The 27,288-nt window shown below is 44.1% G+C and overlaps 1 protein-coding gene across 7 annotated transcripts; it reads left to right on the top strand.

Moving 5' to 3' along the window:
• The first annotated feature begins 1,696 nt into the window (after nucleotides 1-1,696).
• LOC311132632 (glucocorticoid-induced transcript 1 protein-like) lies at nucleotides 1,697-27,288 on the top strand. Of its 7 annotated transcripts, none has more exons than XM_084165879.1 (9): nucleotides 1,718-1,795; nucleotides 2,123-2,567; nucleotides 15,001-15,152; nucleotides 19,349-19,438; nucleotides 22,724-22,867; nucleotides 23,333-23,482; nucleotides 23,945-24,161; nucleotides 24,370-24,490; nucleotides 24,662-27,288. In XM_084165879.1, exons 2-9 carry the CDS (start codon nucleotides 2,162-2,164, stop codon nucleotides 24,990-24,992), a joined length of 1,611 nt encoding a protein of 536 aa, XP_084022005.1. In that variant the 5' UTR covers nucleotides 1,718-1,795; nucleotides 2,123-2,161; the 3' UTR covers nucleotides 24,993-27,288. The 7 variants fall into 7 exon arrangements, with proteins under 7 accessions (XP_084022000.1, XP_084021999.1, XP_084022005.1 ...); XM_084165875.1 differs by having other exon boundaries at nucleotides 1,723-1,795; nucleotides 14,998-15,152; XM_084165877.1 differs by having other exon boundaries at nucleotides 1,726-1,795; nucleotides 22,721-22,867.

The raw sequence follows: 27,288 nt of genomic DNA, 5'->3' as shown, positions 1-27,288 counted from the left end.
AAGAGTTTATGAAGGATGTTACATGCAATAGTACATCCGGTTAACCTCTGAACATTCAGTTGTGCATTCTTTGAAAATGTAGCCTACCTGTGAAGAAGTTTGAATGGCACTTTAAAATCAAACTATTTTACCTTGTGGTATATCTGGCAAGTTTACACCCCCGTATTCTGAACCGGTCTTCAACTTCACTTCCTTTTCAGTCCTTGTCCAATGCCTTTTAAAGGTGCAATATGCAGAAATGGCTCTGCCATTTCCTGGTTCCTCAAATTCTAATTGTTTGCAAAATATTGTATTTTCAGCTGTTTGAAGCTGCTGTACAAAACCGAAAGTAAAAGATGCAAAAATGAAACTTATAGCGCACATGAAATAGATCTACCACTTTGTAGACTTGCTTTCAATGAGAGTGACGTACTGTATCTATGACTCATATTTCTATGTGAATTTGGTCAGTCGCCCAAAAAGTTACATATTGCAGCCAGTGGTGGAAAAAGTACCCAAATGACTCAAGAAAAAATGAAAGTCACCCAGTAAAATACTACTTGAGTAAAAGTATTTGGTTTTAAATATACTTAAGTATAAACAGTAAATGTAAGTGCTAAAATATACTTAAGTATCAAAAGTAAATGTCGAAATAATTTAAAATTCCTTATATAAAGCAAACCAGATGGCATCATTTACTTGTTTTTTTTATTTACGGATAGCCAGGGGCATGCTCCAACACTCAGACATAATTTACAAACGAAGCATGTGTTTAGTGAGTCCGCCAGATCAGAGGCAGTATGGATGACCAGCAATGTTCTCTTGATAAGTGTGTGAATTAGACAATTTTCCTGTCCTGCTAAGCAGAAGTAAAAATTGAGTAAAAAGTACATAGTCTTCTTTAGGAATGTAGTGAAGTAAAAGTTGTCCAAAATATAAATAGTAAAGTAAAGTTTACATACCCAAAAAACTACTTAAGTAGTACTTTCAAGTATTTTTACTTAAGTACTTTACACCACTGATTGCAGCTTTAACATTTATTTTGGTTCTGTATCCTCTGTGTATTTCAATTGTATATGCATTTGATTGTGAATCAGACTATTAAAACATGTAAAAATATTTTGTGATTATTCTTGTCTTACATTTTTTAAACATTTTAGTCATTTAGCAGACGCTCTTATCCAGAGCGACTTACAGTTAGTGAGTGCATACCATTTTTTTTTTTTTTCATACAGTCTGCTTCATAGACAAACTACCTAGAGTACGGTAGGCCATATTTACAAGAGACCTGCTCTTAACCAGCTAGCACAAAACAACGTTAGCTAGCTTGTTGGTAGTGAAAATACATATGGCGCTGTAGATGTGTTAGTACAGCAGTATGTGGATTTTTAGGAGGGATCTAGCTACAGTATTTTAATATTTAAACTGTGCAGTGGTTGTTTGAATTTATGATTGGTATAAGAATAACATTGCAGTTGTCTACATCAGAAACCCAGACGACCTTTCTGTTTTGCTGAAGATTGTGCACCCCACATTTCTCTGAGATTTAACTCTGCGACCAATCGCTTGCTCGAGAGCGGTGTATCTTCAGCAAACTTCAATGAATCGATTGGTGGATGCTTAAAGTGTGGCTGATGACCTCGTCCTTCTAGTATTATATTAACCAATCAGAAGTTTACATTGAGTGATTTTGTCCCGCCCCGGTCTGTCAGCCAGTAGTTTGCCAGAGGAGGGACACAGGAAAGGGGTTGCGTGTTGCAAGACAGACGACACGGAGACATAGCTAACTAGCTAGCAGTGTTGTTATAGCGCTTTTGTAAGTGAAGTTCGTGGTTTAAATAGTTTTGTTCGATATGAAGATGTTTAACTGAGAGTTTTTCGAGAATGCATACTTGTTGGAACACTTCAAAATGGATAAGTAGCAGAACAAGTGTGAAAATGTAGCTAGCTAAGCTAACTGGGCAGCTTATTACTAACTAAACTCAACTGGACTTTTACAAGAACAAATGTTCTAACTTGTTGGGGAAAGTTACCAACTTGCTTTATCATTTCACATTTATATATTTGAGCAAACAAACGAAAGTACTCTCAAGTAACTTGAGGCTTATTCAAGATTTAACTTTGTATTTTTGTTTTTGCCAAGTTTGTTAACTGGAAGAGTTGCACTGTGGCAATCAACATCATGTCGACAGTATCATCAGCAACCAACTCAACCCAACAGCAGCAACAGCGGGTCAAGCGAAGCGGTGACGGCGGCGGCTCCCCAACCATCTCTCCAGCCGGCTGCAGCAACGGCAACACCACCACGATCCGGTTGCAGCCTATTCGTGCCACCGTGCCATACCAGCTCTTGCGTGGAGGTCAGCACAGCCCAACCCGCTCCTGCTCCTCTTCCTTCACAGTCGCGAGCAATACAGGACCGACATCGACGTCCCCTTTCAACAGTCCCTCCAGCCCGACGCAGCTGCTGCTCGCGAACCCGGGTGGAAACGGCTCGGTGGAGGGCAGGCTGGTCGCAAGGCAGATACGCTCGCCGCCGGACAGCAGGAGTTCACCTGAGCGATGTCCGAACTCGCCTGTTTTCAAAGGTGCAGTAGTAGCGGGTTGTCCTTCATTTATTGCATCCAAAGCTAGATCGGCTAGCTGTTGCTATAGCTAGCAAGCTAATTGGGTCAGATCGGGGGTCTCTGCTAGACGCATCACTAGCACGCAAACGCATATTATTTTACCTAACATTTCTGTGTTTATAAGCCGATTCAGATATAGCAAATAACAAACATAGCTAACCCTGAAAATGCTGTAATTTATTGCGAATGTCGTATGAATGATTATGGACCCAGTAGCCAAATGTTGTCATGTTCAAATAATGAATTGGCATCGAGGGGATGCTTTGAAACCAGATATGTGCTTATGTACTACGTTGTTTAATTTGCAAACAACTGCTTTGGGCTTTCGATTTATGCATCCGTGGCTGTTATGGTGACGATGCAGTTACTGTACCTCCAGGCCAGCGCGCGCCAGTTAGATAAACACGACTGGTTCGTCGTATTAAAATAAATTAATAATGGCAACTGCAACCACATCGTGGACATGTTACAATGATTCAATAAAGACCAATCATGATTAGTGTGACATGGCCATTTATTTAGGTATTTTCTCTGAAATGGACGCTTGTTTACCAGCGCGAAGGAATATAAATAATTACGTCGCTGACTGGAGAAGGTCGCGCGCTTATGGCAACACTGGGGCCTAGCAGGAGCGAGCGCATCTCGAGACGTAAACACAATAATTCTATTGCAAATATGAGTGCTGCTCTTGCTCTTTGCAAATAGGTTTTTCTAAAGCTGTAGTGTTATTTGACACCTTACAGGAGAGTGCAATGTACTGTATTTGACAGGTAGGTAAATACATCCATCTAAGAGGTGAAACGCTATTAGGGAGTGCTATTCTTTCCCAGCACTTATGATAGTATGGATTCTTGAAGAGGTAGGGACGGTATTCCAATGCATTTCTCTAGCTACCAGGTCCACAATATGCTGTCTCTGTGCACCCTCTCTCAAAGTAGGAGACCTCAGTAGCCTAGGTGTGCAATGCAGATTCTGTAGGTTTAGTAGTACTGCCTGCTGGTAGTAGTACTGATTTGACAATACGGGCCAGACCCCCTAGAAAGCTTTGACCCTTGACCTCTCTACATGTCAAGCCAGAGATGAGGGATGCAATATGGTGAGGTCACTGATGACCACAGAGGTTCTGTACATTTTAGGTCCGGGAAATTGGACAGGGGGCACCACGACAGGTTGAATGGAAAAGCACCCCTTAACACGTCTTATCATACAATCTCTTAAAAAGCATATGATATTCAGTTAGTCATTTATACTGTTTTCCAGGGAGTCCTCAATGCTAATGTGGGAACTAAAGTGTTAATAGATGAGTACTAATGACTGCATAGCACATAGGGCCATCAACAATGAATGCATAAGCATGGCATACTAACACAGAGGGTATCAATATATATATATATTTTTTACATTTTAGTCATTTGGCAGACGCTCTTATCCAGAGCGACTTACAGTTAGTGAGTGCATACATTTTTCATACTGGCCCCCGTGGGAATCAAACCCACAACCCTGGCGTTGCAAGCGCCATGCTCTACCAACTGAGCTACAGGAGGCCCTATCAAATTACCTTTTCTATCATGTGGTTGTCACTTGTCATTCTTTGGAGGAGACTAGAGCCTACATGCTTGACCTGACCTCAAATTCACAATTACTACAGTACATTTTAGTCATTTGGCAGACGCTCTTATCCAGAGCGACTTAGTTAGTGAGTGCATACATTTTTCATACTGGCCGCCCGTGGGAATCGAACCAACAACCCTGGTGTTGCAAGCGCCATGCTCTACCAACTGAGCTACACAGGGCCCGTTTCCATAGCATATTGAATCTGGGCTCATATTCCATCATGTATAGAAGAATCAATACCTTATTGTATGAAAAGGGGGACGTTATGGTTACAGGTCTTTAAGCGTATAGCTTGTAAAGCAGGCTTATAGAGGACTGCAGGCTGGGAGTGATTTAGAATACATTACTCTGGCATGAACAGCTTTAATGGAAAAATGTAACAGTTTTATCATCAAACCTTTTATCTTCAGGTAATAAGTGGGGGCAGCCTTCTAGCAATTTCTTGTAGTTGCCCCTTTATGACCGGTTTCCTGGACACAGATTAAGCTTAAGCCTGGTCCAGGACTAAAAAGCATATTCAGTGGATATTCTGCATTGAAAGTGTTTCTGTGCCCGAGAAAATGCTCCCTCATGTCAAGTTATGAACAAATGGGACAGTGAATGTGTTGACATAGGCGTTATATTATCTAGTCTACGTTCCTTTTGACACTTGAAGTCATTAACTACAAGGGACTTATTGTGAATTCTCTCCAGGTATAACTTCAGAGAGAGAGGGTTGTAAACTATGCTGAAAAGTGTGTGTGACGCAACAGTTAATTAGCCAGTTCACTACGCTCTTGTGAAGCTGTAAAACAAAGACAAGGCAGCTTCCTGTAATAGGCTTGGCATTAAAAGAACACAACACAACAACAACCACCTACTTCCTGATGAAAGGATCTATACTGCAGATCTGTGAGCTACGTCCTATATTAAGGTAGTTCACTACTTTTGACCAGAGCCAGAGGCATTCGAAATGGCACATAGTGCACTACTATTGGACAAATCTATAGGGCTCTGTCATGCACAGGGCCTGTTCTGCTAGTGACAGTCCTTGTGTGACCCTGTGCTGAATTGTCAGCCACACTTAAAGTGAGAGAGGGATTATGAGTGATTAACACATGACATCATCACCTCGAACCGAGAACACAACCTGTCTCTCTTCCAAACTCCAATATGGGTCAATGTTGCCTTTATATAGTAAGGGGGTTGAATAAATGAGTTAGTCGTGCAGATAGAGAGGGATTGCGTATCTTGCGTGAATGCTGTGCATTCAACCTCTGGAAACACCAGGATTGTGGGTTCAATTTCTGCATGGATCACATAACCTACACACACTCAAAATATATGCATGCACTAACTACTGTAAGTGGCTTTGGATAACAGCGTCTGCTAAGTAGCATGTGTTATAGTATTATTAACCCCCTTTGTAAACCTTTTAACACTGTACGGATAATCAGTGAGAGTGATTTCATCTACACCATTATTTAAGAACTATAATTTTGAATCATTGCATACTTTTCTGTCACCAATGTCAAATAAATGTCCCATAGCTTCTACATAAAAGGCCTACATCTTGGCTAGAGAAGCTTGTATCTACGACCAGACCCAAACGTTAGGCTATTTCAACTTATTCCTTCCGTTGTTTACATCTCTATTTTTGGTCTGGCTGAAAAATCATTGAAATTGCAGAAAAGCAGATGCACACAGGGCATCGTTCCAAAGTGGGAATATGTGTTTTTCTTTCATTCTTGTTTTATGGTATGATGACGTGTGCTCTCAATGTTGAGGCCTGGTTGGACTGACACCCCAATACTAACATTTTTTAAAGTTAATAAAAAATGTATAACTAAAATATAGTTGTTGCATAAGTATTCACTCCCTTTGTTTAGGCAAGCCTACATTAGTTCAGGAGTATAATTTGGCTTAACAAATCACATAATAAGTTACAAGGACTAATAATAGGGGTTGACATGATTTTTTGAATGACTAACCCTTCCTCTGTCCGCTATACAGTGGCTTGCGAAAGTATTCACCCCCCTTGGCATTTTTCCTATTTTGTTGCCTTACAACCTGGAATTAAAATAGATTTTTGGGGGGTTTGTATCATTTGATTTACACAGCATGCCTACCACTTTGAAGATGCAAAAAAAAAAAATAATAAGACAAAAAACTTGAGCATGCACTCCCCCAAAGTCAATACTTTGTAGAGCTACCTTTTGCAGCAATTACAGCTGCAAGTCTCTTGGGGTATGTCTCTATAAGCTTGGCACATCTAGCCACTGGGATTTTTGCCCGTTCTTCAAGGCAAAACTGCTCCAGCTCCCTCAAGCTGGATGGGTTCTGCTGGTGTACAGCAATCTTTACGTCATACCACAGATTCTCAATTGGATTGAGGTCTGGGCTTTGACTAGGCCATTCCAAGACATTTAAATGTTTCCCCTTAAACCACTCGAGTGTTGCTTTAGCAGTATGCTTAAGGTCATTGTCCTGCTGGAAGGTGAACCTCCGTCCCAGTCTCAAATCTCTGGAAGAGTGAAATAATTTCCCTGTATTTAGCCCCATCCATCATTTCTTAAATTCTGACAAGTTTCCCAGTCCCTGCCGATGGAAAAACATCCCCACAGCATGATGCTGCCACCACCATGCTTCACTGTGGGGATGGTGTTCTCGGGGTGATGAGAGGTGTTGGGTTTTTGCCAGACATAGAGTTTTCCTTGATGGCCAAAAAGCTCAATTTTAGTCTCATCTGACCAGAGTACCTTCTTCCATATGTTTGGGGAGTCTCCCACATGCCTTTTGGCGAACACCAAACGTGTTTGCTTATTTTATTATTTATTTATTCATTATCATTTTTTGAATCAAGTAATTTTTTTTCATTTCACTTCACCAATTTGGACTATTTTGTGTATATCAATTACATGAAATCCAAATAAAAATCCATTTCAATTACAGGTTGTAATGCAACAAAATAGGAAAAACGCCAAGGGGGATGAATACTTTTTCAAGGCGCTGTATAGGACTGAGAGAGGCCTGTCCAGTAGACCTAATGGGCCTACTAGGTTCTATGAGAAGCCAGCACATATCGGCGGAACACTTGACCCGTTTGGAGCTCAGACCAGTTCCACCTAGCCTCATCATGAGCAATAATCTCCTATGTGTCACTTTCTAGTGTAACTAGGCTAACCATTACAGGCACATCCCGAGGCTGCAGAGCTGGTGTGAGGAATGCCTACACTTTTAAGCTGTCGGCATGCTTCAGTTCGGCTGGCACCTAGCTGAGCTCGGCTAGGCGAACCAATCGAGTGTGCTTGAATACTCCCTTAAAAGACCTTCGCTTGAAAAACGTGAAAAAAGTGGCAATAATACTGTAATTTCAAAATAGTCAGTATTCATCTAAGGTAATTCAAGAAATCTCTCATTCATTTTGACATTTTTTGTAGAAGAACTCTTTGTCACGCAATTTTGCATCTGACTAGGATGTTTGGTGCAGTATTTCCCTAGTGAAAATTTTTGCATGAGGACGAGTCGTCTCGCATTGAATGACAACAGGCACTTCATTGAAGAATCCCTACCAATCGCCGATGAGGGGGCATAGACTAATGCTACTGACTTCGGCTTGCCCTGAGAATTTTTTTAATGAGAACGTTACATCTCATACAAATGAAATGATGAAAAGCCCAATAAGTTTGAAGAGAAGTGTCTTAGCGATTGCGATTTGACCTGCGATATACATTGGGGAGAACAAGTATTTGATACACTGCCGATTTTGCAGGTTTTCCTACTTACAAAGCATGTAGAGATCTGTAATTTTTATCATAGGTACACTTCAACTGTGAGAGACGGAATCTAAAACAAATATCCAGAAAATCACATTGTATGATTTTTAAGTAATTAATTGCATTTTATTGCATGACATAAGTATTTGATACATCAGAAAAGCAGAACTTAATATTTGGTACAGAAACCTTTGTTTGCAATTACAGAGATCATACATTTCCTGTAGGTCTTGACAAGGTTTGCACACACTGCAGCAGGGATTTTGGCCCACTCCTCCATACAGACCTTCTCCAGATCCTTCAGGTTTCGGGGCTGTCGCTGGGCAATACGGACTTTCAGCTCCCTCCAAAGATTTTCTATTGGGTTCAAGTCTGGAGACTGGCTAGGCCACTCCAGGACCCTGAGATGCTTCTTACGGAGCCACTCCTTAGTTGCCCTGGCTGTGTGTTTCGGGCCGTTGTCATGCTGGAAGACCCAGCCACGACCCATCTTCAATGCTCTTACTGAGGGAAGGAGGTTGTTGGCCAAGATCTCGAGATACATGGCCCCATCCATCCTCCCCTCAATACGGTGCAGTCGTCCTGTCCCCTTTGCAGAAAAGCATCCCCAAAGAATGATGTTTCCACCTCCATGCTTCACGGTTGGGATGGTGTTCTTGGGGTTGTACTCATCCTTCTTCTTCCTCCAAACACGGCGAGTGGAGTTTAGACCAAAAAGCTCTATTTTTGTCTCATCAGACCACATGACCTTCTCCCATTCCTCCTCTGGATCATCCAGATGGTCATTGGCAAACTTCAGACGGGCCTGGACATGCGCTGGCTTGAGCAGGGGGACCTTGCGTGCGCTGCAGGATTTTAATCCATGACTGCGTAGTGTGTTACTAATGGTTTTCTTTGAGTCTGTGGTCCCAGCTCTCTTCAGCTCATTGACCAGGTCCTGCCGTGTAGTTCTCGGCTGATCCCTCACCTTCCTCATGATCATTGATGCCCCACGAGGTGAGATCTTGCATGGAGCCCCAGACCGAGGGTGATTGACCGTCATCTTGAACTTCTTCCATTTTCTAATAATTGCACCAACAGTTGTTGCCTTCTCACCAAGCTGCTTGCCTATTGTCCTGTAGCCCATCCCAGCCTTGTGCAGGTCTACAATTGTATCCCTGATGTCCTTACACAGCTCTCTGGTCTTGGCCATTGTGGAGAGGTTGGAGTCTGTTTGATTGAGTGTGTGGACAGGGGTCTTTTATACAGGTAATGAGTTCAAACAGGTGCAGTTAATATAGGTAATGAGTGGAGAACAGGAGGGCTTCTTAAAGAAAAACGAACAGGTCTGTGAGAGCCGGAATTCTTACTGGTTGGTAGGTGATCAAATACTTATGTCATGTGGCTGGGTCTTCCACCATGACAACGGCCCGAAACACACAGCCAGGGCAACTAAGGAGTGGCTCCGTAAGAAGCATCTCAAGGTCCTGGAGTGGCCTAGCCAGTCTCCAGACTTGAACCCAATAGAAAATCTTTGGAGGGAGCTGAAAGTCCGTATTGCCCAGCGACAGCCCCGAAACCTGAAGGATCTGGAGAAGGTCTGTATGGAGGAGTGGGCCAAAATCCCTGCTGCAGTGTGTGCAAACCTTGTCAAGACCTACAGGAAATGTATGATCTCTGTAATTGCAAACAAAGGTTTCTGTACCAAATATTAAGTTCTGCTTTTCTGATGTATCAAATACTTATGTCATGCAATAAAATGCAAATGAATTACTTAAAAATCATACAATGTGATTTTCTGGATTTTTGTTTTAGATTCCGTCTCTCACAGTTGAAGTGTACCTATGATAAGAATTACAGACCTCTACATGCTTTGTAAGTAGGAAAACCTGCAAAATCGGCAGTGTACCAAATACTTGTTCTCCCCACTGTAGATCAAAACCTTTGGGTGAACCGTTGGAATCATAGAAATAACATGATTTATATTAAAGACGCAAATGGGAAAGCGGCATTATTCTTGTTAGAACAATCAGTTGACTGCATTTTACCTAACAGAACAGCATGCAACTGTTCCGCAAGAGGAGTAAAGAATGGAGTAAAGAATGGAGTAAACTATAAAAACGGACATGCAATAAAAAAAATGCATGCAATATGGATTTCTTGCAATATGGATATTTTTGAATGTGAATTAGAATAATTGTACAGCCCAACATGCAATAACCTACATCCAATCGTGTTAAAATGTGACAATTCTAAAGTTTCCCAGAGCTTTTGTGTTTGTTTAGGTCTGAAAAAGACTTCAAGCCAGACAACCAGACATGCTGATTTAGCTTTCTCAGAAGAAACACAAGCAACATCTTTCAAGAAGAGCTTAGTGCATTTTTCCCTCTTTCTTACTTCCTGTTCTTCTTCTGACCTCTGCCTCCCTTATACAGCTAACTGCTGCTTGACATAGTGTGTCAGAACACAGCCAAGGCCTTATTATTAGTTCCCTCAGAATGCACTAGTGTTTACCTGTAATCCTGTGGATTTGCCCCAGGTGACCCTGGCCTGTGCCTTTCTCAGTGGGCTCTGATCCCACTAAGGCCTACAGGACCTGTCAGTCAGCTCAGGGGCAGGGTAAGGGGGCCCGCCGCCCTAAGCCCACCTAGTACACTTGAGGGCAAAACACTGCTGTGCTAGGGTCTTTGAAAAACATGTCAACTGTTTCACACAAAACCTCAGATCATAGCCATACATTGAGGTTTTACAACACAGAAAAATAAAATATCAACATTTACTCAATACTTCCTAGTTATGAGAAACTTCAACGTAGGTCAAGTCCTCCATAAGTCAGAGGTGTTACTGTACACAGCACCAGTCTGTTTCATGTCATACTGGAATGTTGTTCTTAGAAACCTGGCATGTTTGGTCAACTTTGCTAAAGGCCTATATATACGCTAGCTTGCACCGTGTGAGTTGAAGCGTTTTGCTTTTGAACATTCTAACCTCATACAAGGCCACAGGGTTAGGACGGCGTAAATATTGTTGTTTCTATCTCTCTCTCTCTCTCTCACTCTCTCTCTCTCTCACACACACACACACACACACACACACACACACACACACACACACACACACACACACACACACACACACACACCAGAGAGTATTGCTAGAACAAACACACAGCCCTTGACCCAGATCCTCAGGTCCCAGGGAGCCTGGAAAGAGCCTTGGGTGTGTGTGTGTGAGGTATTTTTATCAGGTGTAGGGTTGCCTCACCATGAAGGCTGGGCCGTGAGGGAGGACGGGCTGGGCTGCTCCAAGGGTAACCAGTCTCTGACAACATTTTATTTATTTATTTTATTTAACCTTTATTTAACCAGGTAAGCCAGTTGAGAACAAGTTCTCATTTACAACTGCCACCTGGCCAAGATAAAGCAAAGCAGTGCGATTTAAAAACAACAACACAGAGTTACATATGGGGTAAACAAAACATAAAGTCAAAAATACAACATAAAATATATATACAGTGTGTGCGAATGTAGTAAGTTATGGAGGTAAGGCAATAAATAGGCCATAGTGCAAAATAGTTACAAATTAGTATTAACACTGGAATGATAGATGTGCAAAAGATGATGTGCAAATAGAGATACTGGGGTGCAAATTAGCAAAATAAATAACAATATGGGAGTGAGTTAGTTAGTTGGGTGGGCTAATTTCAGAATGGCTGTGTACAGGTGCAGTGATCGGTAAGCTGCTCTGACAACTGATGCTTAAAGTTAGTGAGGGAGATAAGAGTCTCCAACTTCAGAGATTTTTGCAGTTCGTTCCAGTCATTGGCAGCAGAGAACTGGAAGGAATGGCGGCCAAAGGAGGTGTTGGCTTTGGGGATGACCAGTGAGATATACCTGCTGGAGCGCATAATACGGGTGGGTGTTGCTATGGTGACAATGAGCTAAGATAAGGCGGGGATTTGCCTAGCAGTGATTTATAGATGGCCTGGAGCCAGTGGGTTTGGCGACAAATATGTAGTGAGGACCAGCCAACAAGAGCATACAGGTCACAGTGGTGGGTAGTATATGGGGCTTTGGTGACAAAACGGATGGCACTGTGATAGACTACATCCAATTTGCTGAGTAGAGTGTTGGAGGCTATTTTGTAAATGACATCACAGAAGTCAAGGATTGGTAGGATAGTCAGTTTTACGAGGGCATGTTTGGCAGCATGAGTGAAGGAGGCTTTGTTGCGAAATAGGAAGCCGATTCTAGATTTAACTTTGGATTGGAGATGCTTAATGTGAGTCTGGAAGGAGAGTTTACAGTCTAACCAGACACCTAGGTATTTGTAGTTGTCATCATACTCTAGGTCAGACCCACTTAGAGTAGTGATTCTAGTCGGGTGGGCGGGTGCAAGCAGCATTCGGTTGAAGAGCATGCATTTAGTTTTACTAGTGTTTAAGAGCAGTTGGAGGCTACGGAAGGAGTGTTGTATGGCATTGAAGCTCATTTGGAGGTTTGTTAACACCGTGTCCAATGAAGGGCCAGATGTATACAAAACACTGCGACGTTGTTGTTTCAGTCTGCATCCTCACATATTGCCCCTAGAAAGATATTGTGGGGATTCTAGAAATTGCTTCTGACTGTACAGAATGTGGTGGATTGGCATAGTAATCGGATCAGTTTTGAATAGATTATAAGCGCAAAAGTAATGGACTGGGTCAGGCAGCAGACCTATCAGCTTGCTGTGAGCTCTTACCAAACTGTTGGAAAAAAACGGTGTTTGACCAAATACAATGCTATTTCTCTGTAAACAAATTAACAACAGACATTCAGCATGCTTACAGAGAAGGGCACAACATGTACTGCACTGACACAAATGACTGATGATTGGTTGAAAGAAATTGATAATAAGAAGATTGTGGGAGCTGTGCTGTTAGATTTCCGTGCAGCCTTTGATATTATTGACCATAACCTGTTGTTGAGAAAACGTATGTGTTATGGCTTTTCAACCTCTGCCATATCGTGGATTCAGAGCTATCTATCTAATAGAACTCAGATGTTTTTTTTAAATGGAAGCTTCTCTAATGTCAAACATGTAAAGTGTGGTATACCGCAGGGCAGCTCTCTACGCCCTCTACTCTTTTCTATTTTTACCAATGACCTGTCACTGGCGTTAAACAAAGCATGTGTGTCCATGTATGCTGATGATTCAACCGTATACGCATTAGAAACCATAGCTAATTAAGTCACTGAAACCCTTAACGAAGAGTTGCAGTCAGTTTTGGAATGGGTGGCCAGTAATAAACTGGTCCTGAACATCTTTAAAACTAAGAGCATTGTATTTGGTACAAATCATTCCATAAGTTCTAGACCTCAGCTGAATCTGGTAATGAATGGTGTGGCTGTTAAACAAGTTGAGGATACTAAATTACTTGGTGTTACCTTAGATTATAAACTGTCATTGTCAAAACATATAGATTCAATGGTTGTAAAGATGGTAAGAGGTCTGTCCGTAATAAAGATATGCTCTGCTTTTTTGACACCACACTCCACAAAGCAAGTTCTGCAGGCTTTAGTTTGATCTTATCTTGATTATTGTCCAGTCATATGGTGAAGTGCTGCAAAGACCTAGTTAAGCTGCAGCTGGCCCAGAACAGAGCGACATGTCTTGCTCTTCATTGTAATCAGAGGGCTAAAATTAATACTATGCATGCCAGTCTCTCTTGGCTAAGAGTTGAGGAAAGACTGACTGCATCACTTCTTGTTTTTATAAGAAACATGAATGTGATGGAAATTCCAAATTGTTTGCATAGTCAACTTACACACAGCACTGACACAAACACCTACCCCACCAGACATGCCACCAGGGTTCTTTTCACACTCCCCAGGTCCAGAACAAATTCAAGGAAACGTACAGTATTATACATGGAACTCCCATCTCATATAGCACAAGTGAAACCTGGTTAAAGCAACAACTCACGGCACAACGCCTCTCCCCCTTGTGACCTACTTGTTGTGTGTATGTACTGACATGTATGTGTAACTGATAGATGCACACTACATGTTAATGTTTTTAAATGTACACTATATATACAAAAGTATGTGGACACCCCTTCAAATGAGTGGATTTGGCTATTTCAGCCACACCCGTTGCTGACAAGTGTATAAAATTGAGCACGCAGCTAGCCATGCAATCTCCACAGACAAACCTTTGCAGTAGAATGGCCTTACTGAATAGCTCAGTGACTTTCAACGTGGCACTGTCATAGGATGCAGTGGAAATGCGTTCTCTGGAGTGATGCTTCACCATCTGGCAGTCCGACGGACAAATCTGTGTTTGGCGGATTCCAGGAGAATGCTACCTGCATTGTAGTTTGGTGGAGGAGGAATAATGGTCTGGGGCTGTTTTTCATGGTTTGGGCTATGCCCCTTAGTTCCAGTGAAGGGAAATCTTAACGCTACAGCATACAATGACATTTTAGAAGATTCTGTGCATCCAACTTTGTGGCAATAGTTTGGGGAAGGCGCTTTCCTGTTTCAGCATGACAATGCCCCCGTGCACAAAGCAAGGTTCATACAGAAATGGTTTGTTGAGATCGGTGTGGAAGAACTTGACTGGCCTGCATAGAGCCCTGACCTCAACCCCATCGAACACCTTTGGGATAAATTGGAACGCCGACTGTGAGCCAGGCCTAATCGCTCAACATCATTGCCCGACCTCACTGATGCTTCCATTCAGCCACAAGAGCAAGTCACTGCAGCATTGTCTCAACACCTAATGGAAAGCCTTCCCTGAAGAGTGGAGGCTGTTATAGCAGCAAAGGGGGGACCAACTCCATATTAATGCCCATGATTTTGGGATGAGATGTTTGATGAGCAGGTGTCCACATACTTTTGATCATTTTGTCTGTAATGTCTTTATCGTTATGTGTCGGACCCCAGTGAGGCAAGGTGTCGCCATTGACGTTGTCTAATGGGGATCCTAATAAATCATTGCCTTTGAGAGCCTCCTCAATTAAAATGTCTCTCTCCACCCCCCCTCTCTCTCTCTCTCTCCAGTAGAGAGGTCCAAGCCCCAGCAGCAGGTGCGTAACTCGGGAGCCATCCGGCGGACTTCTTCCCTGGGTACCATCACCGGCCCCTACCTCACCGGCCATTGGCCTCGCGACCACCATGTGCACTACCCCTCGTTCATGAAAGATAAATCCACTCAGGTAGGTGCCCCCTCACTTCCTGTCCCCCTGTGTCCCCTATGTGTCATGTTTTATCGGGTCCCCCCACTGAGATGAATGAATAACTGTACACTATGCTTTGTGCATTAAAGATAAATCCACTCAGGTAGGTGCCTCCTCACTTCCTGTCCCCCTACCCTATCCTTCATGTGTCACGCTTTGTTCGGTCCCCCTACTGAGATGAATGCATGTGGCATTTCATTCAACGACAAAGACCTGACGATATTCCAGCTAGAATAAACTAGGTTTATTTATAGCTCTGGTTTGCTGATCTGCAGAGTTTGATCAGCAAAGCATGCTAGTTTTGAACTAGCACACTGAGGTGAAGGACAGGGAACTGCTACAGATGTAGGATCTTAATTTGACCTATATTGTCACAGCAAAATAATCCAGCATTAACAGGATTTGAATGTTTACTCCATAATGGTGCTTGATTGGTTTATACATTTACATTTTAGTCATTTAGCAGACGCTCTTATCCAGAGCGACTTACAGTGAATACATATATATATATTTTTTTATACTGGCCCCCCATGGGAAACGGACCCACAACCCTGGCGTTTCACTGGTCAAAAGTAGGCTACATTGTTGTGCAATACTGTTAATATAACTGTGGGTTTTTAGTGAATTTATGTAAAGCACAAAGCTCATCTGCAAGAACATTAGAGTGATAAAAAAGTGATCAAATTAAGATCCTACATCTGTAAGCAGAAGTGGTTGAGTACTGAGCTGCATCACCATAAGGAAGTGGGCTCTTTCAAATGACTGGTGGCAGTCAAGTTTGTACAGTACTCAGTCACTGATTCACCTGCCCACACAGATATTAGTTAGCCGCTGTTGACCTCTTTCACAGGTCTATACACCCTGTTTCCGCCAGTCAATGTGGGCCTCTCTAGCATTACTATAGATTAACCAGCCTGGCTCTCTGTATTAACCTGCCTGGCCTTCTGTGTATTGAACAAGTAGGCACTGGGTGTCACCGTAGCACAAAGGTGTCATTGTGGAGAACATGCGAGATCCTGTCTGTCTGTGTGACACACGGCTTCTGCTTGTACAGAGCCACGTTGCTGCCAGTCCTGCTGCGGCTGGAATTTTCCCCTCCTCCTCCTCCTCCTTGTCTTTCTCTTCTCCTGCTCCTCTTACTCCTTCTTCCACTCCTCAACTTTTCCTCGTCATTGTCTGTAATTCTCAGCCATTGGGTCTGTGACCTGGAATGTTCTCCTCCTCTTATTCCTCCTCCTCTTCCTCGCCCTATTCTGTACATTGCTGTGACCTGCAACACCCACACCATCCTGCCAGGTTATGACAGACAGGCCCAAACACAGAGCACTAAGATTATGCCGAGAGATCAAGAAGTATTAGTGTGTGGAAGATTGATTGTGCAGGCTAGTGTGTGTACTGGGCCAGTTTCAAATCTATCCCTCAACCGGACTTTTAATGGACATTCTGCTTTCTGCGTTGAACATGATTTTACAGTGTCAGCCCAATATTCTGGGGTAGATTAGGCCTTTAGTTTTTTATTTCTCTCTCCTCTGGGTCTAGTGCATTAGCCAGTCTCAGTGAGCGTGAGCTAGCAGGGTTATGACACCACCGGAGCCAGTCAGAGTCAGAGATGACATCCCATAATGACCTCCTACATTACATTTACATTTACATTTTAGTCATTTAGCAGACGCTCTTATCCAGAGCGACTTACAGGAGCAATTAGGGTTAGGTGCCTTGCTCAAGGGCACATTTACGTCATTTAGCAGACGCTCTTATCCAGAGCGACTCACCAATTGGTGCGTTCACCCTATAGCCAGTGGGATAACCACTTTACAATTTTGGGGGGGGGGTAGAAGGATTACTTTATCCTATCCCAGGTATTCCTTAAAGAGGTGGGGTTTCAAATGCCTCCGGAAGGTGGTGAGTGACTCCGCTGTCCTGGCGTCGTGAGGGAGCTTGTTCCACCATTGGGGTGCCAGAGCAGCGAACAGTTTTGACTGGGCTGAGCGGGAACTATGCTTCCGCAGAGGAAGGGGAGCCAGCAGGCCAGAGGTGGATGAACGCAATGCCCTCGTTTGGGTGTAGGGACTGATCAGAGCCCGAAGGTACAGAGGTGCCGTTCCCCTCACTGCTCCATAGGCAAGCACCATGGTCTTGTAGCGGATGCAAGCTTCAACTGGAAGCCAGTGGAGTGTGCGGAGGAGGGGGGTGACGTGAGAGAACTTGGGAAGGTTGAACACCAGACGGGCTGCGGCATTCTGGATGGGTTGTAGGGGTTTAATGGCACAGGCAGGGAGGCCAGCCAACAGCGAGTTGCAGTAGTCCAGACGGGAGATGACAAGTGCCTGGATTAGGACCTGTGCCGCTTCCTGTGTAAGGCAGGGTCGTACTCTCCGAATGTTGTAGAGCATGAACCTGCAGGAGCGGGTCACCGCCTTGATGTTGGCGGAGAACGACAGGGTGTTGTCCAGGGTCACGCCTAGGCTCTTCGCACTCTGGGAGGAGGACACAGACTACATCCTTTTTTTACTGCACTGCTCGGCAACCAGGACCCAATAACCTCTCAGGCCACCCGAACACCATATTGCTAGATCATCCCAGAAACCATATTACTGTATGAATCAACCTGGCAGCCGGTTTACTGTATGAATCAACCTGGCAGCCGGTTTACTGTATGAATCAACCTGGCAGCCGGTTTACTGTATGAATCAACCTGGCAGCCGGTTTACTGTATGAATCAACCTGGCAGCCGGTTTACTGTATGAATCAACCTGGCAGCCGGTTTACTGTATGAATCAACCTGGCAGCCGGTTTACTGTATGAATCAACCTGGCAGCCGGTTTACTGTATGAATCAACCTGGCAGCCGGTTTACTGTATGAATCAACCACGTTTCCTTCACTTCAGCTCTTTGTCCACATGCATGGAAAAATCTGCCACATCTACATGTGCAGTACGGACCTACTCTCCTCCTCGGCCTCGGATCAAGGTTTATCCTTGACTTGTGCCATAAAGACACTGTTCATATGCCAAACGGCCCGAACCCTAACCAACGGAGAAACCTGGAATTTCCCTTTGGAGTAGTAGTTCGTTGACAGAGCACATGCAGGGAAGGTGGACCGACCAGGGATCGGTATGTGGTCACACATTGTCTACTGTAAGAGGAGAGGAGATGGTGTGTGTCTGTGTGTGTGTGTGCGTGTAACTCAGTTTGTGTTTGTGTAAGTGTGCTCCCCCTCCTCTTCCCTTAATAGGAAATGAAAATGACGTAGGTTCAAAGCTTTCTCTCTCTGTTTCCTGCCTGGCTTGGTGATGGTGTTGAACAGGTTACAGAGACTCCACATATTAATAGAAGAACTCAACTGACCACTTTACAATATTTACTACCACTTCTGGCTACATCACTGGCCTAGCACTTCCATTGGCTCTTACAGTGTATATTCTCTGATGCTCTGATGAAGGCATAACTGCGCTAGCCTGTCCGGGACGAAAATAAAAAGGTGAAATGAGGTGACGTCTTTGTTTAAAAAAACATTTTGGAGTGCCGCCGTTTCCCAATGTTCTTGAACTTGGGATTTAATTCAAAGTGTACATTCTCGCTCTCTCTCTCTCTCTCTCTCTCTCTCTCTCTCTGCCCTTTTGAAAGCAGAGACACACAGAGCTAGGACTATTCTTTATCACAGTACACACTCGATTTAATCCCTGTCTGATGCCTGCCATTTGTTGAGAGCCCTTCTCTCTTTTCTCCTTTTTACGCTTGTCTTTCTCCTCCTTTCCTCTCTCAGCTCCAGTAGCAGGTCAGACCAGGGGTAACCAAGGGGACGAAGCGAGGGCTTATTTTTTCTGTCTCTCTCTCCAGTTGACATAATAACTTATTCATCACAGTAGCCTTAGCTGAGGCTGTGGCATTTAGGGACCTCTCCTTGTGCTGTTGTGCACTGACACACACTAGTTGAACCTCCATTTTTAGATCTTGTTATACATGATGTATACATATCAAGGCGTCCATGTCAAACCTAACACTTGGGAAGGGCAAAATCTGAAATGGCAAAGTAGAGCACTGTTTAGGCTGGGGGCAAAAGCTGCAGTCTTTCATTCCCTACCATGATGATCATGATGATTGACATGGCAATTGAGGATAAGAGGTTGGTAAATAGATCATGATATTATTGGTTGTTTCCTTGTTGTTTCCAGACACCTGGATGTTGGAGTGAAGAAGCAGGAGAGAGGAGGAGCACACATCAGCGCTCGGCGTCTTGGGGCAGCGCCGACCAGCTCAAAGAGGTATACACTCACTCACGCTTGCATATGCATGCACGACACATGCATACGCACACACACCACACTAAAACATGTCATAAGAAACCCTTCAAAAGAAACTACTACTTGCAGCACTTTCCTAATGACCATTGGGCTGAGGTGTTCTCAAATCAACAATGACAATATATTGTACAGTAGGCCTCCATGTAAAACTTATGAAATCTGCTATCCTAGCACACTGTGCATCCGTATCATTGCTATCATCCTCCTTTAACCCAGACCTAGATTCTGCCATGTTGAGATGGCTTTGAAGTTGACATGACAACTAGAATGACATCAGTCTATAGGAAACTGCCTACCACCTGCCATCGGTCTCTGTCTCTCTCTTGCTCTCCACCAAGTGCCACCTTCTATATATAACTTCCTGTATGACCTCAGACTTCCGCATGCTCAGGACTTGGTCTGTTCTAATGCTGGGTGTCAGAGACGGAGCGTAGGGCCGGGCGGTCGATGTCTTATCATCCCCTCTCAGCTCCACCATGGTGCTATACGGCCACCACCAGGGAGGAGGCAGATAACACTATCTATCTCCCTCGCAACTAACCAGACACGTCCCCTCACAGCAACCAACCGCCAACCCAGCCATAACCCAACAGGCAATTTATGGACAGGAAAGACAGCCAGGCAGGCCTCAGATTCCTCTCTCTCTTTCTTTCATTCTTTCTCTCCCCTTTCTCTCTCTCTCTCTGTTTTCTCTCTCTCTCCATAGTTTAACAGCAGGGAAAGCACCTAAAATAGTCGTGTTCAGGCATGTTCCTTAGTAACTGTAGTGACGCTGCAGTGCAGAGGGATTGAGTTGAAGTCTCCTTCAGTTACACCATGATTGTTTGTAGGGCTATATAACCTCAAAAGAGATCTCAGGGTTGTTAAGCGACTGTAATCCACAGTAATCCTAACCTCATAGACCTCATTATTTACAAACACTTCCTGTCACTTAACTCTTGTTGTGTTCTTATTTCCTCAGCGTTACATAGGATGTACTCGCTCCACTTTCAACCCTGTGAAAGTACTGCCCAGCCCAGCTTAATGTCTTACAACTCACACACGCGCGCACACATACACATACACATACACATACACATACACATACACATACACATACACATACACATACAGCAATACCGCAAGGACAACATGTTTTTTGACTTGCCATGTAACGCTGCCGGACAATGAACACATTCATACTCTGTCACAGCTGCTGACTGGGTTTTCAGTTAGCTACTGTGTACTATATGCACTAGTGGTATGTCATTTGAAGTGAATGGCTGGGAAAGTGCAGGGAGGGGTGGAGTAAGAATATAAGCGCTTGAGTTTGTTTATTTTGGTGCTGGAATAAAGCAGTGGAGCAACGTATTTTATAAAACCTGTTAGGCTGGGTGTTTGTGTTGTGTTTCTATAGTAAAATGACTTTACATTTACGTCATTTAGCAGACGCTCTTATCCAGAGCGACTTACAGTTAGTGAGTGCATACATTATTTATTTTGTATTTTTTCATACTGGCCCCCCGTGGGAATCGAACCCACAACCCTGGCGTTGCAAACGCCATGCTCTACCAACTGAGCTACATCCCTGCCGGCCATTCCCTCCCCTACCCTGGGCCAATTGTGCGCCGCCCCATGGGTCTCCCGGTCAAGGCCAGCTACGACAGAGCCTGGATTCGAACCAGGATCTCTAGTGGCACAGCTAGCACTGCGATGCAGTGCCTTAGACCACTGCGCCACTCGGGAGATAGACTTGCTGGAAGAAGATCAAGGACAGTTTGTGTAAATGCATTGTGAAACAATCATTGTACTATAGAAACACAACACAAACACCCATCCTAGCAGGTCCTTATCAAAGGAGGCTCTGTCTGAATGGACGGGCTGATATGTGATCCACTTTCTTTAGCCATCATGGACCTGGTGCACTCAACAGTTAGTCAGCTTTCCAGATAACTCAAGAATCAGTAGGTGATATCCTCTGCCAAATCTCTCCTATGATGCTGAGTCCAAAATAAAGATAGTAAAGAAAAACAAAGGCTACATGTATTGTAAAATATGTTGCTCCACTGCTTTATTCCAGCACCAAAATAAACAAACTCAAACACAATGCATCCACAATGCATTTACACAAACCGTCCTGTATCTTCTTCCACCAGAGCATGTACTTTATCTTCTTCCACCATAGCATGTACTTTATCTTCTTCCACCATAGCATGTCCGTTATCTTCTTCCACCATAGCATGTACTTTATCTTCTTCCACCATAGCATGTCTGTTATCTTCTTCCACCATAGCATGTACTTTATCTTCTTCCACCATAGCATGTCCGTTATCTTCTTCCACCATAGCATGTCCGTTATCTTCTTCCACCATAGCATGTCTTGCTGGTGTAAAAGGTGACCTGTGTTGTGCTACTATAGTGAAATGACTGAGCCTACAATTACTTCTGTGTAAAGGCGCAGGGAAAATAACATGTCTGGGCTTGTCCTGGCTAGTAGTGAGATGCTGCATACATAATAAGAATAAGATGGCTACCATGTGGCAAGCAACTGTTTATCTGATTTGACATTAACTGTACTGTGCTTCTATCTGATATACAAAGGGCCCCACTTGTCTGAGAGTTCAAAAGGCTATTTTGGCAATTGGAACTTTCCTCTGTGGGCTAATATGGATGCAAAATTATAAAGACAAAGATTTGGGTCAAAGATATACCTAGAGCCACACAGACAGGTGTTCTAGCCCTTTGTCCTTATTGGTCAGAGCACAGGGGATTCTCAAACCAGATAAGGAAGCCAATACACAGATAGGAACGTCTGTGGGTCTTTCAAAGGTGTGAACGACACCATGCAAATGAAATACATTATCTATATCGTAAATGGCCTTTTAAGATGTGTTTGCATACTCAAATTGACCCAGTCTGTGTGCGCGTTACGTTTTATGGATCTTCCTTTAGCTTTTATTTCACACTATCTCTTTTAGATGTACATCGGGACTGCACAGCTCCAGCTCTACATGTGATCTGATGCATTCATTACTGGAGCTGCCTGCCTAGGGGCTTTTCCCTGAGCTATGGCGACCCCTGGTGGATATATTGGGTTATGTCAAAAACATGTGAAAAGATGAAATAGACAAAGAAGTTAATCTGTTAACATGTTACTATTCCTTTCTCTCATTTCTCTCTTTGTCTCCTGTCTTTCTCCCTCTCTTCTCCTCTCCCTTTCTCCACTTCCTCCTCCTCTCTTCCTCCTCCCTCTGTTCTCCTCAGCAGATAGCCAAGCTCCGGCAGCAGCTGCGTGGCAGCAGTAAGCAGCAGCAGGGAGGTCGTCAGTCTCAGTGTCAAAGAGACAAAGACAGCCTGTCCCCTTTACAGGGACCTATCAATACCATCAACACCACGGCCAACCAAGCACAGGTGAGGCACAATACTGCCATCCAAACCTGAGTTCTATACTGGTTATATACTATACATACTGGCCCCCCGTGGGAATCGAACCCACAACCCTGGCGTTGCAAACGCCATGCTCTACCAACTGAGCTACATCCCTGCCGGCCATTCCCTCCCCTACCCTGGACGACGCTGGGCCAATTGTGCGCCGCCCCATGGGTCTCCCGGTCACGGCCAGCTACGACAGAGCCTGGATTCGAACCAGGATCTCTAGTGGCACAGCATAGCTCAGTAAAATGGTGTGTGTGATTTAGCTTGTTTGGCGGAGTGGAACCAATGCAATCGGCCCAAAATTTCAAACTCTGCACCCCCGCCAACCCAACACGCCAGGGAAGCTAAATCACAAAAACTCTGCGCTTCTTATAATATGTGTAAGGTGGAGGTTTCATTTTTGAATGTCTCTCTCTGCGGTTGTGTCCCTGGATCCTGCAGTGGTCCTGCATGTCTAAGTCATCTCAGATGTCCAACATGACGGTACCCAAGCCCTCCATCACCAGAGTGCCCAGCAGCATGGAGGGAATCAACCACGAGCTGGAGAAGGTCTTCATCAGAGACAACAACGGAGAGAAGGAAGAGCTCAAGGTGAAGGACGGACTGTTAGACATATACCATCACATATTTCAACCTGGTCTCAGAGTATTTCGTATTATTCGCGTTATACGCCCAGAAATCCACTCCGACCAACCACCCTCCTTTCGTTTTTTGCCTTAAGTAACCTTCTATCTTATGTTACCATACCAAATGTAACATATCATACTCATTTGAGTGTCCCGGATTTGCCTTTACTATGTTACGTGTAGTCTATGAGACCAGGCTGCATATTTACACTCTCAGTCAAGGGTGACTTCAGTCAGGGTCATGTGTCTGGAGGTGACAGAGGAGTAGACACGCACACAAACGCAACCACTCATTCACCTGTTGTGTCACTGGCAATCCTATTACTTCCAAATATTTACTGAGGAACATCTTGCTCTCTCTCTCCCGCTATCTCTCGTTCTGTATTTTTCTTCACCCCCCTCCTCCCTCAACCCCCGCCCTCCCCAGGTGTTGGAGGTACCAGATGGGCGGCGAGCCCCCTTTCCCCCCCAGCAGCGTAGCAGTAGTACCCGTAGCGTGGACACACAGACCCCCTCTGCCCCCGGCCGCTCCAGCAGTAGTTCCAGCCTGTCCCCCTGTCCCTCTCCCGCCTGCCCCCCGGGGTCCGGCTCACACGGGGGGAGCCCTTACTCCACCGACGATCTGCTCTACGACAGGGATAAAGGTAGGACTGTCAGGATTCCCTCTCAGACCAAGGGCAAGGCCTCCATTGTCCATTGGACATCCTGCTGTTGTGCCCTTGAGCAAGGCTCTGAACTCCCAACGTGGACTGTGTTTGTGTCTTGTCCGGGGGGTTGGCAGTAGAGCATAAGGCAAATGTAATCTTATTTTCTGACCGTTTCTGACCATTGTCTCTGTCTCTCTGTCTACAGACAGTGGCAGTAGCTCTCCGCTGCCTAAGTTTGCCTCGTCTCCTAAACCCAACAACAGCTACATGTTCAAGAGAGAACCCCCAGAGGGCTGTGAGAAGATCAAGGTGTTTGAGGAAATTAGGTAATTACAGCAAGAGACCAGGGACCTGGTACAGGAGGGTTTGATTAGATTTTTTAGGATCTCTTTTATCGCACCAAATTTCACATGTCCTTGATACTGAACGTCAGTTACGTTTACATGTCATGAAAAGAGTTAAAACGTTGTCTCTTACTTTTCTCTTTGTCTGTCCAGCTCCAGGCAGTCAGCGTCCGTCCCTCTCTTCTCCTGCCCCGACAAGAACAAGGTCAACTTCATCTCCACCGGCTCCGCCTTCTTCCCCGTCAGACTGACCCCCGGTGCCCAGCACCTCTCTGTGACCTCTCACCCCGACGACGACCCCGAGGCCGGCCCCAGCTCAATGATGTCAGCATTCTGCCGCGTCCTCCCCTCTCAGGTCCACACCTCCACCAGCACAGATGACGCTCCCACCCCTGAGGAGGCTGCCCCTGCAATGCCCACCTCCCCCCAGCAGGGGGAGACACCAGAGACTGCCCTCCAGACAGACAGCCTGGCCATCAGCTAGACCTGGGCAGAGCTGGCCTCTGTCACATGGTTCTGGTTCTTATTGTTATTAATAATATTATTATTACGCCCCCACTATCATCATCATCATCACAGTCCGGTCTCCTTCGCTAAAGGACCTCCCCCTCCTCTTCTCTCTGTCTCTACTGAACTCTACACACTGCATGGCGTAGCGCTAGCAACAATGTACCTGACGACAACAACAACAACAACAACAAACAACTGAGAAAACAAAGACAAGTGTCCCACATGTTCCTAGCGTATTCCTAAAGCACTGTTCCTGTCAGGGATAGACATGATGATCTTTAACAGCACGTAATAAGTAGAGATATTGGACGCTGGCATTGGATGGATGGGAAGAAAATTAGACACTTTGGATAAGGGGCATGCATTTTAAACTTGTAGTGTGTTTAAGATTAAAGACATGCTCCGGTACTTTGCAGACTAAAAGTATTTTTTAAACCTCCCGCTTTGGGATGGATGTGTCAATATGTAGTTCATACATGCATAATCTATGAGCAGAATTACTGTCTTACCTCAATTAGCCACGAAATTCCTAGTTTGAAAGCCACTGTTTTCTTGAAACTGTGCCGCGCCATTTTCTCTACATTTCCCCCTACATAGGCCAGCCAGCCCCCTAGCAATTCGAGTTCTAGCCAATGAGCTTCAGCCCCTCACATTTGAATGACAGCTAGCAGGAGGCCTGCCCAGCGTTATCCAATGAGGTTGCAGGGTGGGCCTTTCGGGGACTACTTTTGGCTCATGAGTGCTACTTTCAGAAATACTGGCTAAAAAGTATACAAAAGTACCAGAGAATCTCTTTAACTTATGTGTTATTGTGTTCTGTTTTGACATTCTCCACAGTATGAATAAGCTCTATACACCATATTACACATATTATATATCTTAGGAAAAGAAAGAAAAGAAAAAAACAACGCTTGTTTAATTAGAAAACGGTGTATTGCTGTGTTATGTTATGTACAGTAACAGAAAGGAGAAAGAAGAATATTCAGGATTTATGTTTACACAATCCAGGTTATGTTTCCAAACCTTTGAAACATGCAAAGAATAATCAAAAAAGTGGGGAAAAAGACATGGACATAAAGAAGAAAATTCAAAATGGCCACAACAATCTGTTGCACAGTGTCCATTGCGTCTGGCCTTGCTTCAGCTATATATCACAAACGGAGTCTAAACTCAGGAAATTTGGAATGTATGCCCATATTCCATGACACAGATTGACTCAGCTCAGACTACATTTCCTCGTTGAAGCAGAAGAGATCGCTCTATTTCCTTTGCTTTCTCTCATTCCAGATTCCATTCCAGAAATTCTGAACCTTTTATTCCCCCTAGACATTCCATGGTGTTATGATGTGCTGTCCCAAGACTTGACCTGTGCTTGGCTGACATGAGAGGGCAGAGGGCAGAGGTTAAAGGTTGACTGTGTTAGGCGTCTTGATTGTCTTTATGAGTGACAGACCAGGCCCAGTGTGAGAGATAACGGCTGTGCAAAGTCTATAATGGCTATGACTGTCAACGCCTGACAGTTCTGTGTGGTCGGACTCTCTGCAGCCGTTGTGCTGTGGTCAAGGTCAGGTAGCAACTTCAGTGTTCAACTTCAGGTCAGTCTAGGTTGACTGGTCCTAGTCAAGTCATGGCCTGCAGTAACATCACATAAAATAAGCATTTGGTTGGTTACATTCAGGTGTCCAGTCTGAGACCGTTTAAATATCACATAGACAACATAATTATGCTTTACTATTAATTCATAAGACATTCCATGAGATTCTAGCTGGTTAGGGGTTGAGAAGATTCATCAAGTCATGTCCAAACGTTAATCTTTAGGCCCTCCGGTGTGCTGGGTTTGAGGTTTGATTAGGGAGGAGATAGTTGGTTTATTACACCTGCAGAATTGGTAGATGTTTCATCTTTGGATTTCAAAGAAAATGGATAAACTGTCCTGATCCCTATCCAATCCATGTCTTTCTGAAGTTTAGTGCTTTACAATGTCATGAGTAATTATTGGCATCATCTTCATCAAAGGAAGAAATTCTCCTATCAGCGTCCCATATTTGATTCTGTGCACAATAATTCCCTTTGCAGATTTGTCTGTAACATCATTATTGCATGGAACACAACAACACACCCACCTTGACATTCAAGTCAAAAGATAAACCATAATCAGAAACATTATTTATTTTGATATGCTAATGTGTGCTTGTGGAATTCCTGTCTGCATTGATACTCTTGTTCATCTTGTTAGATATACTATATGGCTTTAAAAAATATCAATGCAA

The sequence above is a fragment of the Coregonus lavaretus genome (assembly GCF_964263955.1).
Source record: "Coregonus lavaretus genome assembly, chromosome: 7".
In the NCBI taxonomy this organism is placed as follows: domain Eukaryota; kingdom Metazoa; phylum Chordata; class Actinopteri; order Salmoniformes; family Salmonidae; genus Coregonus; species Coregonus lavaretus.
Note: the sequence above shows the minus strand (reverse complement) of the source record. Positions and strands in the feature narration are given on the sequence as shown.